At 40.0% G+C, this 18,419-nt stretch overlaps 1 protein-coding gene across 3 annotated transcripts in view; it reads left to right on the forward strand.

Annotated features, from left to right (window-relative positions):
- Nucleotides 1-18,419, forward strand: part of LOC126281465 (transcription factor SOX-5-like) — an 821,264-nt gene that overhangs the window by 779,739 nt on the left and 23,106 nt on the right. For all 3 annotated transcript variants that reach the window (XM_049980457.1, XM_049980458.1, XM_049980459.1), the window contains one exon: nt 2,831-2,929. In XM_049980457.1, the coding sequence (XP_049836414.1) occupies nt 2,831-2,929 (99 nt within the window). The remainder of the gene's footprint in view (nt 1-2,830; nt 2,930-18,419) is intronic.

Consider the following 18,419-nt stretch of genomic DNA (forward strand, 5'->3'; position numbering starts at 1 on the left):
TTTAGACTTCATTAGAATACTCTGTTAGCAAAGTCTTGAGCAAAACGTCCACAGATCTTACACTGAAAGCTGGGGAAACGAGACGCTTTAAAAACGCACGTTATTTGCTCTTTTCTTTATAAATTACACGCATTTAAGGATTCTGGAGTTGATGATCGGTATTAATAGTTTAGAGCATAGTTTACTAAAATAAATCTTCCAGGACAATGACAACTTTCGTTCGACATTCGCGTGGACGCATGCAGTACTAGGGAGAAAAGAGAAACGGGCCGATTTTCTGTGTAATTAGGCTATAGTCACACCTACTTAAAAAGAGATTACAGTGAATACCTTTGAGTAAACAGTACACGTACATAACTATTTAATGGTACCTAATTAGTGCTTGTTACAGCATGCATAAAAACTTGATAATAGCTGCTTCTCAGAAATTACGTGTTCCTATACACAGCACACGTCCGTGAATATTCTCTTACGCTTGGATCTTGGGTTAACATTAACGAGGCCAACGATTACCGAGAACACCTGTTTTTAAACTTTGTTTATGTTTTATGTGCTCTCATTACGAATCCACGTGTTATTAAAGCTTTTCGGCACATTTGTCTTCCTAACAAACAAATAGGGAGACAACAAAATTTAAATTCATGAATTGGTCAAATGCGGCACAATCAAACTTGACTCATCCGGTATGTCACAGTGAAACGAATACCTGATTAAACAACAGCGAGAGACATGAAGTAAGAATCAATTTCGAAATAAATAAACTTTTTCTAACAGATTTGATGTTGTCTCGATGGAGGATAATCAGTGTGAAATTGGAGACTGCTGCACATACCAGTGACGAGAAATGTCCAAGTTTTATTTTCTCATACATAACAACAAATATGCGCAAGAGCAAGAAGATACAAGTCGAGACAGAAGTCAAATCTTGCCGACGTTAGTTCCGGAGGGCGACATATTGTGCGTAGCGAAACGGAAACAAAACATTTTACTGGAGTTGGACAGAAACTAGGAGGGCAACTGGTAAACTACCAACGACAGAATTTCTTAACCATGCCCGAAACGGAAACAAAAGGAACACACTTGATTACGTGAATTCCTGTAACACATGGACTTCATAACGGCGTAATAACACTTGCCAGTCAATTAATTAACATTCTAAAATCGTTTTCGTAAGGCCAACGAAAATGTATTACACTTAGAAAACGGAATAAATACTGCTAAGTAAAAAAGGAAACTGAACGATAATTGACGAAGTTGTAGAAGAATTTCAAAATCTACAGCAGTAAAAATAAGTGAGAATTACAATGACTGGTATTTAATTACCCCAGATGCAGTCAATTGAATGAAAATTTACTAGTCTCGGAGTAAGTACTCGAATTTTTTTGTTTTGCTCCTTTCAGTATGAGGTTATGACAACTGGTAACTAGAAATTACAGTTTCGTCGTTATAACGGTCGATGTTGCTTTGGACGTTTACAATTCTAACATTTATCTACAAGTGGCTGTAAACAGTCGTATCTCTTTTTCCTTGTATTATGGAAACTATCACAAAAAGTTTAGATAACTAAGAAAAGCACACAGAAATCTCATTAAGCAGACTGTGCACAAATGAAAAGACTATAAAGGAAACCTCTCTTCAATTTAAAATGGATTGCGATTTGCAGCACTGGTTACTGTCTTTTGTCATTGTTCTGATATAATCTCTGGCTCGAGACAACGAAGCGTGATGTCTACCTTCTTGGTTTCTGTCTTTACGCAGATAAAGATCTTTGATCTTCTGTTTCTCTACGTGGTCCTTCAAACAACATGAAGAGAATAGAGAGATTCGTGACCGTCTCAACGTTTTGACAATATCAGATATGTTGATGACATTGTCGTGTCTTTAGATCTTCAATAAGTACTAAACAGTCTATTTGAAAGTAGCAAATCTAATGGTTTACCCATCAGTAAATAAAAAATCAAAATTAATAGTTTTTTAGAGAAAAGGATAGCATTCAGAAAACACTTTGGCTGGACTTTTCTATAAATGAGAAAGCCGATAAAATGGGACACCTGGGGACCTCTTTTAATTCAGAATGGGACACTCAGATTGAAATTAAACTTCACGTTGAATAGACAGTATTTAAAATCAGTTCTGTACTTATAAAGCAAAATGAGCACCCAGAGGAATCTATGACTGACGGCTTTCTGTAAGAAACTTGCGGTTAGACAGTGAACGGGGCAAGACCACGAAACACTTGAAGGCCTCTGATATGTGGGTTTACACTTACATACTCAGAATCTCCTTAAATGGCCACGATGATAAGCGCGAAACACTGAGGAAAATTGAAAAAGTTTTAGAAATTGAAAATATTACCAAGAAAGAAAAGCTTCAATAATTCTGTCATGCGATGCGGCATCCTAAGAGGTAAATGTTCCTACAGCTGACACTTCAACGTAATATAACCTCTAGACCAAGATTTTAAGAAGCGGGTTTGAGGCAGATCTTTATTCGAACGTCGATGGACAAACAGAAAACTGGCAAATGAACCGCCAATATCCGGTAACGGATCGGTTGTTGAAAATGAATTGTTCGAGTAAGCAGCTGGATTGGAAGTATATCTCACTAGCGTGCCCTGCGAGGTGATTTACAGTTTTGTATCTGAGTGGTGAAAACAGGACTAGCCATACTTGGTCCACATAGTTTGATAACAGATATGTTAATTATAGAGATAAATTTAGCGGTCCCCCAAGTCTCACACACAACGATCAGTCTTTCAGCATACGTAGTACATGTAATTTCGCTTTGTTGTTATCAACTTGTGACTTAGTGGGGTCCTCTATTGTTGCAGGCATTCGCCAACGCGGAGACGCAGAAGCAGCTGGAGTTGCACCGCTTCCAGCACCACCACTTCCTGCAGCAGCAGCACAACAAGATTCAGGAGCTGCAGGTCTGTGTTTTCTTATTATTATTACTTTTCGTTCCCCACCACTAAAGGTGGAATGGGATGCTCGAGTAAGGACCTATTGTATAGACAGGGACCTTTCAGCCAAATACTAGGCGAGCTGGTTACAGGAGCACAGGGAATCCACATTACGAACATTTTGGAGGGGAATTCCAATTCTGGCCTTTCATTTGTAGCCAAGCAAACGTTGGTCAGAACCTGTGGACGCTTAATTCTGGGACAAAAAATGTGAAGCCTAGTGTACGTGCACGTGTATTTCTTCATGCGCATACTGAGTGAAGTCAATGACTTGCTCTACCTATGTTACAGGTCTGTGCCACACTTTTTTCAGTATAAATGACAAGCATCCAGAAATCACAAGAAAGCATTCTATAACGAATACCTGAAACCGATTGACGAATGGGTTTTTCTAGACATCCCTGATGAGACAATTTCATATTTAAACATACAAAAAAATAGTAAATTATGCTGCAGACTTTCAGATAACTAGACCATCGTGTGACAACTATGTTCGACAGTGACGATACGGTATAAGAAATATAATTTTGAAAGTACACAGAGACGACAACAACTGAATGAGGACTTTATCTACTGCAACAAATACGAAATTATCTCTCTCACTCTCTCTCACTCTCACTCGCTCTCGTTTGCGGATGAGAAGCTTCGTCATTTCCGCACAAATCGGTTCAATAAAAACCAATTTTTTTCTCATTTCTTAGGGCTAATTATACTCATGTTTTTACTGCTAAAACTTTAACACAATACGCGTTTAAGAAGATACTTACTCTGCACTTTCTGCAAATTATCTCAAATGTCATACTGATCAGACAGTAGCGAAGAAATATAACGTGTGTCAAGCTACTGTTATCAATATATGAAATGAAGTAGGCCATCTTCCCTCCCTTTTGTGTTCAGCGTCACAACTTTTTGTAGAAGTACTTTCAAAAGAAAGGCTGACGAATATAAATACTTAAATAAAACGTTATTTCAACCCTGTTTTGACGCCGTCACATTTCCATTCTGTAAAAAATGTGTTCTCGGTGATTTAGTTCTAACTGCGTGTTATAAAATTAAAAGTGGTAACGCAGCCGCGAAACAAGACTTCCTGGATAAATAATGTTAAGCAGTACTTGCTAAAGGAGAATACATCCCAATTAGTCTTAAGACAAGTTCTGGCCAAACAAAATTTCGACCAGCTTGAACCTTTATCCATTCCATCGGACGATGCTGACAGTGAGCAACAAAAGCACTGGAAGCAAATGAAATGGAATTCCTTGAGGACTTTCCACATTACAGATGACTGTGCTGCGTCCGCAGCTGAAGCCTTCATTTTATACGAAAAAGCAGCTACAAAATGCATGTATTTTGTATAAAAAGTAAATACATTTAGCAGTTGCTTGGTGTAATTTTTTCTCATATTTAAATGAAATGGAATAATTATGTAAACGCAGTCAGTAAGAAACGTAAAAAAGAAAAATTCACCAGGATAACAAACCGAAAGATGCCAACTGCTTAGAAAATCGATTATTTTAGCTTTACTTGCCTATCAGTAATGGTCGCACAAAACGAATGCCGCTTGTTATTCCATGAAACATTTAAAAGTTATGATAATCTCCTGGTAGTTAAAATACGCTTGAGAACTAAATGATGTACGTATTAAGATCCAAAGTTGTATTAACATCATTAAAATTGTTGATGAAACAAAGATTTCAGTCACAGACAGTGGTTCTTTTCTCTCACTGATCGTTTTCACAATAGAAACTAAATTTAAATAAAAAGTAATCAGTGAAGGGACAAAAGGCAGATGTGTCGGATGGAGTATTTATATTCACTTAATAGTAACTGTGTTAACTGCCAACATTCAACGAAGACTAACGTAAAATTGCTTTATCCAGAGCGGATGAACAGATATCCACGGTTGTTTCTGGACCACCTAATGCAGAAGACACATTGATGATTCCACCCAACTAGGAGATGCAGTGATTAAGACTGGAAAAGTGTTTGAAGGAAGTAGATTTCAAATAATCCGTCCTCCTTGTCCGTGATCGTTCGTAGTGGAGGTTTATTTGTACTTTTAGCTACTTGTAAATATGCAGCAGCTGCGTGGAGAGGTATGCTTGCATTGGGTTGTGATTACGCCGGAAAGAAGAGTATATAAGTTTTGCATTAGGCAAGAATGCCGTACCAGACAAATCTACACAATTCCCGTTATGTAGAAAAGTAAAATAAACAATGTAAGCTACTCAAAATGGATGTCGCATCAGCGATCTACTAGTGGAATAAAATCATAAATAAATCTTAAGCGTAGACCATATTAAGGAAGTTATTCGCCAGACGGTTCCGATTTATTGTTATACAGCACCAGTGCCACTTTTGTAAACAACTTATAAGAAAAACAAATCAAATACATAGTAATGAGTGTAGCTACAGTAGAATTTGTATAACGTCAACTTGTCGGAAGTTTCACGACACTAAACTGATGGGAGAACGGAAAAAAGAGGATATGAAAACCCGTAAACAGGGTATAGTGTAAGTGAAATCGAGCTTTCCTTGCCTAGCAATGGGGCCAAACACCGTAAGTAACGTGTACGAAACATCTCATTCGTAAGCAAAACTATTTGAAGACTAGGAATACAAATCTAAAAATGTAAAATGTATGCAAAATGTTTACTACCAGTTCTTGAACCATACAGCGCAACTCGTCTGGGGAATAATTTGCTTAATGTGCAACGCGGTAAGGACAGCTACTGCCGAAGAGGGCCTTCCAAACAAATTTATCATAAAAAACACTAGTGAGTTTCATCCTAGAATACTGCTCAAGTGCGTGAACCCTTACTAAGTAGTAGGGGTCATTGAACATATAAAAAGAGGACACCAAGAATAATCGCAGTTAAAGTCGGAGTGGATTTAAAATAAGCCCAATAACATCGTAGGAAATATGGCCTTGCTTTGATTATAAAACTGCACATTTTGATACACTAGAAATATTGACAGGCTTTACCATTAAATGGAGTAATATTTTGACATGTTCGAAATTTTAAGATGCATGCTTCACCAATGAAAAACGTAATTAGACTTAATAACATTCCAAAATAGTTGTAGTGGAAATATTATATCATGCGTTTTCAATTTCAGTGTCAGATACGCTAGAGAATGGCTTCAATAATACAGCAGATACCGGTCGTGTACTAAAATGATGAACTTCCCGGCAGCTAGAGCACTCTCCAAAGAAGGAGAAGCTCATAAAAAAAATAGGCCATTTACAACGAATAAAGAGGCAGTTAAGCTGTTATTCTTCTCGCGTTCCAAATACGAATGTTACGGAAGAATCCCCTAATCCGCTACACGTAGGAAGTGCCCTCTGCCATGCACTTAGTATTGATTTTCAGAGTACGGATGTACATATACAATAAAGATTCTCGTAAATGATCAAATAATTAGTCAAACTTTCTTATTATGTCGAATTATTTCGCAGTGCGCTGTTTTGATTGACGTGTTTGACTGAAATTTTGTCTGATGGCTGATTTCACAAGATGGTGGATGTGTTAATGTTTCACTGCGAATGTTTAGCAAGAAAGAGTGTTTATTGTAATGTAACTCATTGTATCGCGGATTTCCGCAATTACATACAAGCGGGAGTGCAATAAAGTAAAATAAAATCAAAGCTCTCCGGCTCTTACATTGGACGAGGTAGGTTACGTGATCCCACATTGTGGTATTTTAATTAACTTTCACTGGAGGAGTAAGGAGAAGACAATATACTTTCGCGTAACTGTATCTCCTTTTTCAATTCGTTTGCGAAGTAATTCTAACAAGTTATTGAAAGCATCACTGTCCACTCGGAGAAAGTTAACGAAATCATCAGCTATTGAGAGTAGTATTTCTTTTAGCAGATTTTCATGGGTGAATTTATATTTCAGTTTTAGCTACCCCCTGGACCAGCTTCTTTTTTTCTTCTTTATGTACACTGCTAAGGTAAACGCATGATACGCTTAGTCTGCATTGGCACCTATTCATACCAGTATCAAAATACTTCGCAACACGAATACACAACGTGACAGCTGATTCAAAAATGATGTTATCCTATACTTGACAAACTTGGTTGGTACATCTGTGACCTTCTTTGACAAACCATTGGATAGGAAACAGCGAATTTGACAAACAAGTATGATCGTTATCAGAGGTGTTGTTGCTACTAACGTAGAACCGAATAAAAAAGCGTCGAGTCATTCGCTGGAGCTATCTACGAAAGCCCCGCAGAAGAGGCTGGGACGGGATTAGAGCATCCTAGCAGCCCCAACGCCGCATCGCTCACTTGCCCGATGAAGCGTGGTACGCAGGTCTAATTATCACCGAACAACTCCAGAGAAGAACGGTGCTGTGACGAGCCGTGACTGGGATGGCCACAGTATGTGACGACGCGAGCGTGCTCCTCGGATATCGTCCAACAAAGGCAGTTCTTTTCGCATTCCTTTCTGCGGACGGGACAACTGGCGGATTAGAGCCCGAAGGTAACGGTCGGCGGAGGGGCTGTCGAGCACAAAGGCGGAGGGAGCACCGAGGCAGCGAGCATCAGTGTCCCGCCAGCATCCGAGCAGGTAGCGTCGCGAGCAACACAGCACCACGCCACACCGCACGCTGCGTCTCTCCGGTGAGTCGGCCGGCCCGCCAGCTGATGCAGCGTCCCGTCACCACTGCCCTTTGCAGTGGCTTTAGCGGCATAACTGCGACAGCTCCGGAGGCTTGGGGGAGGTTTACAATAGCGAAGGAACGGAGGCAGTTCCAGAGTGGCTGGGACTCGGCCGTCTCGTGTACTTCTGTAAAACGGACGACAAAGGAAGAGGCGCGGGTTTAGGGCAAGGATGTCCCGATCCACAGTGGCGCCAGTGAAAATGAATTTCCAGGCAGTGTTAGCTTCGAAGGAAGCTGAATGAATAATCGCCCCCACCGGGAGTCGTTAGTGCGTAATAACTACAGCGTAACAGTGCTGCGCAACATCTCCGACGAACGTAGCGTGTGGAGGAAGTCTACACTGACGCTCAGGTACCAAAGTGGTTAGAAAAAAGTTCTGCTCGCCTTGCTCAACCACCCAACAACTGTCCTGCGACTGTGATATAAATTGAGGATAATTCTGCAATAAACATGCACTGGTTGCAATTTTTTCTTATATTTTCGCTGGCTCGTTTTCAAGCACCAACACCTTCACCATCGTATGTGAAATTTGCTGTTGATTCCGCGAGCAGACCGTCACCAAAGTTGTAGCGCTGACGGAAAAAGTTAAGCTCCAATAATGTGGAATGGAATTGTTGTTGCTGACTAAGTGTCGTAGAATCAACAAGAGCGTGTGAAAGTATTTGATAACTTAGAAAAATTTTGTCAGTTATAGCGAATGATGACGCAGCAGAAAAAGCACCAACATGAATAAACATCGTCAGAAAAGCACGTGATATTTCTACAGGATAGTGCGAACTTCAACATCTGGTGTTCCGAGGTATTGTGTAGTATTATTCATTCACTTACCGATATTAATCACGCTCAATAATGCGTTTCTCGTGTCTATTTTAGCAGTGACGTCATCAGTAATTGAGGCACATAATACAGTGCTACCAATATCACCATTTTGCCGTATAAGAGACTGATGCGAAAAAAATGTCCCTGTCATTCGATGAGGCAAAACAGTATCCCACACCGCAATAAACTAGTAAGTAATCTGTTGTTTTCTCAAACGTACCACTGAAGCTCGCTCAATATTCAAAATGCGAATTTCCCGCATAATCAGTTTTCATTACTTATGTTATCAGTACAGACAGTTTTGTTATTAATGAAACGAAACACATTGCAGTTCTTTAATGCAACGTGTCCTGTATTTGCGCTATACTCCAGTCACAGCAATACGCGTGTGCGCACACTGTTGTCGTATCATTAGCAAACTCATTTCCACGCTGTTTAGACGAGCCCCATTATAGTTTGTTTGTTCTGCTGTTTGTTTTATTATGGCATAACACACGGCAAGCAAGTATGCAATCAGCTACATGTGACGAAACATGTACTCTTTAGGCCCTGCTGCATAGCTTGATTGCAGCACAACCTCCGATCACAACTGTTCGTTCTCTTACATTCTTTTTTCTTATTATACCCTGCAGTCTTCGGAATCCCGCTTGCTTTTCCGTCCCTTCTTCCGATCGGTAATTCTTTATCAGTTTCATATCTTGTACTGTATGCACCTGCGAGTATTACACCCTAGATTTACCACTATTGTCTACTTTGCCTTATCTCATAAAAATTATGTCCGTTTCTATGTGCAATATATGGCTGTAGTTTATAATGCAGCTTTCTACAACTATAACGAACCCCATTTGTCTTCTGCATTTCAATTGTAGACAGTGAATACACTTGCACTTAAAGTCGTACGCATACTATTTTCGTACAGAAGCGACAGTGGAAAAATCCGACGAATTTCAACTCCGAAGTAGAGCCTTCGGGGAAAAAAAAAAAAAACGTTTGGCACTAATTACTATTGACGTGTCCCCTGTTCTATGACAGTCTAGGCAAGGTTTCATTTACTGTAACTTCCCGTAAAGTGGTAGAATTTTGCAGTACCAGTATGATATTTTTGTTTCATTGATCTTGCAACAGTCTTTGTGTACATCATTAGAACTTATCACCTTCCTCAAACTTCGTCTTTTAATTCGGCGCTGGCACTTTGCTATAGCTGTATTAGTTACAATCTAGCAGCAAACAATGTATAGATTTGTATTTCAAGTAGTACGCGTACAATTTTCGTATGTGAGTGATGACCGTGTAGCACAGCTTTGTACAGTGACTGTCTTTGCGAGAAATACTTACTAACAGGACGTTGTTAAGGACGTCCTTCCTTCCATTGTGTTCCCATGACGTCCGAAATGTCAGCTGTGATGCTCCCCATACTTTTCCCATTTCTTCTGTCTTGTGTAAGTATCCCCCTAGAGATACGTGAGGTAAAACGGTTTTGTTTCTCTCATCAGACACGACATGGAACATTCAACATTTGTTCACCCCTATCGTATACAAATGTTCAAATGTATGTGAATTCCTAAGTGACCAAGCTGCTTAGGTCATCGGTTCGTAGACTTACACACTACTTAAACTAACTTATGCTAAGAACAACACACATCCATGCCCGAGGGAGGGCTCGAACCTCCGGCGGGAGGGACCGCGCAGTCCGTGACATGACGCCTCAAACCGCGCGACCACTCCGTGCGGCTATCGTATTCATATCTGGTGTGACTATGGTGAGTCGTCAGCTGGAGAAGTTGAGTTACACTTATGAAGACTGTATATAACCATTATTTATTTACCACCGATTCATGGGCTGTTGTCCGAATTTTGAAAAGCAACAATAGAAGTTGTCAGTACGATTTTGGTACATACACTGTGTTCGAACATTACGAATTACCTCGAAGAAAAAGATTTATTGTCAAATCGTTCTTGTGCAAACAACTAGCTCTTTATTCTCATTAAGTAATGAATGATGTCGACTGGGAAACTGAGTGAAATTGATTTAATGTTTCAACGTTTCCAGAAGACTTTTTACACCGTTTCTCACAATCGCGATTTCTAATCAGATTGTGTGCCTACGGAGTATCGTCTCAGCTGTGCGACTTGGATTCGTGATTCTCTGTGAGAGAGACTACAGTTCGTAGTAGTTGATGGGAAGTCATCGAGTAAAAGAGCATAAGTGGTATCCGGCGTTCTCCAATCAAGTGTTATAGGGTCTCTGCTGTTCGTAATCTACATAAACGATTTAGGAGACAATCTGAGCAGCAGCTCTCTTAGATTGTTTGGAGATGACGCTGTCATTCGCCGTCTAGTAAAGGCATAAAATCATTCAAACAATTGCAAAATTATTTAGACAAGATATCTACATGGTGCGAAAAGTGGCAATTACTCTAAATAATGAAAAGTGAGAGGTTATTCACATGACTGCTAAAAGGGCTCGATCAGATTTCGTTTATACGATAAATTACCCAAATGTAAAGGGTGTGATTCCAACGAAACAGATAGGGATTACAATTACGAATAACTTACATTAAAACTATCACATAGTGTTGTGGGGGAAAGCTAAGCAAAGAGTGCAACTTATTGGCAGAGCAACTAGAAGATGCAACAGATCTACTAAACAGACTGTCTACGCTGCGCTTGTCCGTCCGCTTCTAGAGTACATAGGACTGACGGAGGACAAAGTTCAAAGAAGGGCATCTCGCTTGGTATTATTACGAAACAGGAAAGAGAATGTCACGGATATGATACGCGAGTTGGGGTGGCAGCCGTTAAAATTAAGGCGTTTTTCGCTGCGGCAGGATCTTTTCACGAAATTTCATTCACCATTTTTCTTCACTTTACATTAGAAGAAATGATCATTGTATAAGAAAGAGTCACCTAAAATAAGAGAAATGAGAGCTCGCACGGAAATGTTTAAGTGTTGGTTTTCCCCGCGCGCTTTTGGAGAGTGGAATGGTAGAGAAATAGCTTGAAGGTGGTTCAATGAACCCTCTGCCAGGCACATAATTGTGAGTTGCAAAGTAGTCGTGGGGATGTAGTGCGTTCGTAAACATTATTTAGCAGTCTACAATTACACTTTGTAACAGAGGCAAGATTTTAATCTCTGTCGTACAGGCATAACCTTAAGCAAATGACAGTGTCGTCGCAACGATGATATCTCCTACACTTGTAGGTATACTCTGCGGACCGCTTGACAGTATGTGAAAGAAGCTAATACGTTTTGTGCTATTTAGCCTTCCTCCCATTCGAGTCATAACGGAATGTAGGAAGACTGATGGCTCATGACTGCACTGTCTCACAACACAACCAACTGGCTAAGTTCTTGAGCCTTCGTAAATAGACTTTCGACACAAGTGTTTAACAGTACACATAATTCAGAGTTTCTGTTACATTTGTAGCATTATCGCATGAAACTAAAAAGTCGCAATCCGTAAACGTTTTATAGCATTAGTTTGTCGAATCCCCATTACCTATCGAAACGATGTAGTGATTGGCACTGAAATGGTGTTCGACATCGGCGACGTTCAAAATCTAGTTTACTTTAGGTTTTCGTAATGTCTCTGACTCAACCGAGGCGAAAGTCAGAATGGTTTTAACAGAAACGCGGTCGATTTCTGCATCTATTCTTAACAATTCCAGCCTTCTGTTCCGTCTCTAACTCAGTTTTGACGAGATGCTAAATGTCAGCTTTCCCTTTTTCGAACAGTACCACAGAAGGATTAATGCGATATAAAATGTAGATTTTAATATTATTGTTACTGTAATTATTATGTACAGTGTGACTTTTCGATTCTACGTCTATCGTCTGTAGACCACTGTGAAATGCGTGGTGGAATGTACTTAGAATTGCACCACGTATTAAAGTTTCATCCCATTCTATTGGCGTATGGAACGGCGGAAGAATAACCTGCTGAAATACCGCACAACAATTAGTCTAATGCTGTCTCCTCGGTCACTACGGAAGTGATAGTTCGGGAATTGACGGTGCTGTGGACTGGTGCTCCTTCACCCACACCACGAAGAGCTACACTGAAATAACGTGAGGTCGACTGTGATTTAACAAGTGCAAGGTAGGCGCCAGACCTACAGCAGACATAATAGTTATACAGTGTCAATCAAATACTTCAGTAACCGGCCGGAGTGGCCGAGCGGTCCTAGGCGCTACAGTCTGAAACCGCTACGGTCGCAGGTTCGAATCCTGCCTCGGGCATGGGTGTGTGTGATGTCCTTAGGTTAGTTAGGTTTAAGTAGTTCTAAGTTCTGGGGGACTGATGACCTCAGAAGTTAAATCCCATAGTGCTTGCTTGAACCAAATAATTCAGTAAACAAATTATAATGGTATTATTAATATTAATAACTGCTACAACATGCAAAATTTCCCCCTCAGTGTTATGATGGTTGCGTATTACTGATGTATAACTAACAGAAAATAGCGCTTGCCCATTCCAGTAATTCGTGTCAATAGTATAGGACATTAAGATATACCGTATCGGGTGCAGAGAGTGGTTGGGAAGGTCCTAAGATGTCTGACATGGCGGAAATTTAGCCATAATCTTCAGCCATTCTTCGTGCATAATATGAAACGTGGCTGTGGAGTTACCTAACTAGGAATCACTGTCCCTGTAACTTCTGACCGCTACCACCCGTTCCGCCTTCATTCAACGTCTGAGAAGCGGAAACGGTCGCCAGTTAACTGCAATCAATACGGCCGTCTTCTGGCAGCGACAGAACAGCCTGCGTTTTGTCCGAGCACAGCTCCGCACACCGAAAATAAATATGAGTGCGCCGTGTCAAATAAAGGTATACTCCGTAAAAATTACAGCTTCCGGCGCCCGCGCGGCTGCTGGCTCGAATTAACAGGAACTAGTTGCTACAAATAAAATTATGCCTTCTGTTGTTTGTTTGTCTGTTATGATAGGCGCGGGATTCACAAGCGCCGACTGCCGTGCCGACGCTTTGACCAGCTTTCTGTGTCTCTCTGTTGGCCTTTCTGACATCAATCCTCAGTCTTCCAATTCGCCTGCATGTCACAGCACCTCGCTGCACATAACTGCTGGCGAACTCAGCAAGTGAAATCAGAAACTTCGCGAGCTGTGTGTTGGCGTCCCTTACGCATGTATTCCCCTCTCTCGATACAACTGTTCCATTTCTGTTGTCGTTACAGAGAGACAACGTTGGTCCAGAATTCATTTACGTATGATGGCAGCCACTGAATCCGACATCATAAGATGAACTTTCTTTCTGTCGAAACACCCTTTTCATAACTCCCAGATGTAAGAAACGAATGCCCTGAATTAAGTGTCACTTCACTATAAAATCGATTACGACATTTTATTGCCATTAGTATTTAATTTCATGTTGTTACAAATTCTCCATTAATATAGGCTCAAAATATTTTCATCAGCTCTTTCGTATTCTTTCTATTTATATTCCATGAAAAATTGATATGCTTATATGTAGTCCAAGTGCAGTTTTTCCTATTTAAATATTTGTTGATAGGTGACAAATTTAATACATATATATTAAATTTGTCACCTATCAATAAATATTTAAATTATAGATATAGGAGCAAAGAAAGGAAGGAATATTAGAATTTAACGTCCCGTTCCGTGTCTTAAAGTCGTACACATAACACATATATGCTGTATTATTTCGCATAAATTCACCTGACGATGGAGGTTCAAACCTCTGAAACGCGTAGTGGAAATACAATAAGTTGTGTCTGGTAACAATAAACTTGTTAAATTGTTTTTCCAATCGATATCAATAAGAGCCACGGTTCTACCTAAGCTATTATGTTCTATTTAAAGTAGATCATGTGTTGATAAGATGCAGCAATACAGGAACCAGTTGAAATGTGTCTTTGTAATGAACGAGCTTCAGTCTTTTGCAATAACACGTATGCTTATGCCTTAGTCTTACTTTTACACTTAAACAGAATACACTACGTGTCCGTTTAGCTTTTCAAGATATAGTCATCTGCAACTTACCAGCAGGCACGATTAGTGTCGAATTGGCTTACCTGTATATTTCAAACATCCTTCCCTATTTTGACTTTTGCTTTAACAGTATAACGGATAAGACATAATTCACCACATGGGAGAGCAGAATAAATTAATATATCTCCTCCATCATAGCAATTTGGATTTTATCATTCTTTCTGACCTTTTCGTCCGCTGAATTCTGTTACCAGTTTCTGCGCCAATTTTCCAGTGACTGCCTCAATTTTCAATTCCCTGGACATTTCTGTAATTTTTTATGTTTAGGTCAAACCTTTCGTCTAATAGTTAAGTCAGTAGTAGTTCATAAACAGTAAAATTTGCTGCATGTTCTGTTACTTACTCGAAATTCTTCTTAACTCTAGGTTACTGTATGCCGTGCGTATGTGAAGCTAAGCTCCGTGTGCTGTTCATTCAAAAATAATTTTGTTTTGTTCGTCCTTGTGGTATTGTTTCTGATGGGTCTTACTTCTGTTAATCAACGACAAAATAAAATAATAATCTGGTATTACGAGGGTGTGCTGATAGATAATGCCTCGGAATTTTTATGCGAACATTCTTAAAGTTTTTTAAATTGAATAAACGTTGTCAATATTCCAAAACTTTATTCTCCTTGTCTACGTATTTATTTCTCAACGTAAGTACCCTGGCGACAAACACATTTCTCCGAAAGAGAGACCAATTTGTTGATACCGTCACTGTGGAATGTTTCACTGCGTTGACGGAGCCACAACCTCACCTCTGTTTGCATCCCTTCATCAATATAAAAGCGAAGGCTTTGTATAAGTTTTGCAAACAGATGAAAATCATTAGGGGCCAGAGGGACCGTATGGGAAATGATCGAAGACAGTGAACCAAAGGAAGACAGTGCACCCAAGGCGTCGGATTGTTGGAGATATCGCAGCGCTTGTGTATGGTCAAACATGTCATTCCAAAGCAGAGGATGCTCCATATGTGGACGAACTCTCCGAATTCGAAACTCGATTACAGCACGCTGTTTCTCACACACCTATATTTTACACGCTACAATTCGGAGTTCTCTAATGGCAGAGGGCTGCAGAGATGTAGACTTGCAGATAAATATGTAGAATGTTAAAAGTTTCCTTTATTTAAAAAACCTTTAAGAGTTTTCACATAAATCCGGAGGCATTACTTTTCATCATGCACTCGTAGTTTGCTGCAAGCAGAGCTTAGCTCGCTAGCTGGTATGGCCACCTCGTAGCATATTGCACTGATATGCAGTGTCCATGTTGCGGATGTATTAGTTCTTGTAGTGTTAGAAGGGGACCGTCAGATCTGTTAATAGCGGATTTTGATAGGTGTTAGATACGTTATAAAGGGACCTGTCCTGATTACCTGGCTACCAGCTTTTCATGCGACGGCCCTAGTTTCCTTGAAACTCGATGCTGACGTTTTATTCGTACGAATTACACCTATAAAGTAACCATATTTTGTCACAGCGACCATAGCACAGCGGCTAAGTCCGGGGCTATCACGCTGACGGCGACATAGCTTCAAATCCTGCACAGGTACTTTCTTTTTTCTATTTCATCGAAAAAATCATTCATTACAACAAGCTTCCTGCAGATGAGTATTCCGTTTGCTACAGAACAGATTACAAAATCTGCTTACTTGTTATCGCTTGTTGTGCAAGAACGAAATTCTGGATGGTACAGTAGCCTATTTATCGTAGAAGCAACCTAAACACAAATTGGTAGAATACTATGCACATTTATTGCCTTGCAGGCACACGGATTTTTCGCAAGCGATATCGAAAATCATTTCGTTTCAAATCAAAAACATTGTTCTTTCTGCGATTAACTTCGACGTGAACCACGTGTACCTGGTAATTCCTGTGAAAGCAGGTGCACTAAATTCATGCAGAATTAAAGAATGTTTTTTGTGGAATTTTTCCACGAAATGATTTCTCTATTAGTCTCTAGCAAGACTCGAGCATTTCGAATTTCTTTCGTGGAAACTTTAACCTAGCTGTAAAATTAAACAGCAGAGTTAGCAATGTACCGACTGGATGGTAGTCCTGAACCTTAGCCGCTGCTCTACGCTTGCTTGGTGCCAACATGAGTAACGTTACGGGTGCGGGAGGTGCGCATAAAACATCAACATCGATTTTCACGGAAACCAGGCACTGTCGGAAGAAAAGCCGCCGGCCAGGTACCCAGTACAGGTCCCTGTACAACATAACTAAGACACAACGAAATACGCGATTAACATATCTGATGGTCCCCTTGTTAGGCTAAACCATAATTTTCCTTCCTTGTGGTCTTCGACATTATTTGTAAATGTTAGGCGTCGATTGTCTGAACCTAGCCCGGGAGTCAGGTATTCCGACTACTTTATAGAGCTCCACCGTCGGGAAACCTCGTGTCAACTGCAAATTGAATCTGAAAGGGCAGTGTCGCAGCTTGAACGGCTAAAAACGAATGAAAATTAATTCACCATACGGAGACAAGTCCGTTCTACTACTCATAAAGGCGATGTACCTGTCAAGTTCTGTATTTGTATGTAATCGAAATTTGAAACTTTACCAATTTAAAGTGTACACAGGCACCGGCCGCAGAAGAAATAGCACCGCGTAACAGACAGTTATGGTCAGCAGAATCGCTAGAGCACAAATGAGAATTTTTGAGAAGGTGATGCATTTTAGAATAGTATCTCAACTGAGCAACAATAATATCGTCAGCAAATCACAGTTTAGAAGAGTTGCTCTACTGAGAATGCCATTTACGTGTTGCTCACTAAATTTTACTAACAATAAATAATAAAATAGCGCCGGTTGGTTTTTTCTGAGACTTATCTAAGGCATTTCACTGTATGAATCACAGTATTCTCCTAGTCAAATTGAAAGTTTAAGAGATTGATGGTATAGCCAAGCAATGGATAATGTCATATCTAACCGAATGAATTCAGAAAATAGTACTCAGTAATTCAACCAACGTAGTCTAAGGACATTATTTTGTCTAGGGAGAAATCACGTTGGGGATCCCCAAGGCTCGATTTTAGGTCCACTATCGTTCCTCATATATGTAAAAGATATTCCGTTTAATATACAGCAAGCAGAATTAGTTCTTTCTGCAGATAACACTAATACTGCAATCAATTCAAGCATACATACAGCAACAGGAGAAATGGTAAACAAAAGGCACGACATATTTATTTCTGCACATCTGGGGGGGGGGGGGAGGGGGGGGGGGCTACACCACTGCAGCAATGGTAAGTGTAGAACATGGAGAGAAAATAATAAATAAGAGGGAAACTTCAAAATTCTTCGGTATCCATATTTATGAGAATTTAAATTTGGAAAAAGCATATTTTGGAGATTCTCGAACAACTTCGTTCAGTCATTTGCACTTGCACTGCAAATCTTGGGGAGAGACAAATCAGTAAGATCACCTATTTTAATTCAGTAATGCCACATGGAATAATATTGTGGGGTAACTCATCTTTAAGAAAGAAAGTCTTCATTGGTCAAAAACATGCTGTAAGAATTATGTATGGTGCACACCCGCGATCATCTTGTGGGCATCTGTTTAAGGACTTCGGCATTGTGACTACAGCTTCGCACTATATTTAGTCCCTCATGAAGTTTGTTTTAAATAATCCACTGTAGTTCACAAGGTACAATGATGTACATAATTATAATACCATATGGAAAAATTACATTCATTATACCACATTAAGTTTTTCTTTAGCACAAAAAGCGGTGCACATGCTGCAACTAAATTTTTCATAACTTACCCTGTCTGACAGACAGGAAAGTAAAATTTGAAAGCAAAGTAAAAAAAACATCAGTAAACACTTCCGGGCTAAATTGCCGTGGTCGATCTGTAGAACTTAGGGAGAAGAAGTTCTACAGATCGACCACGGCAATTTAGCCCGGAAGTGTTTACTGATGAAGACGCCGGCCGTGAAAGCCT

The sequence above is a fragment of the Schistocerca gregaria genome, chromosome 7, assembly GCF_023897955.1.
Source record: "Schistocerca gregaria isolate iqSchGreg1 chromosome 7, iqSchGreg1.2, whole genome shotgun sequence".
In the NCBI taxonomy this organism is placed as follows: Eukaryota; Metazoa; Arthropoda; class Insecta; order Orthoptera; family Acrididae; genus Schistocerca; species Schistocerca gregaria.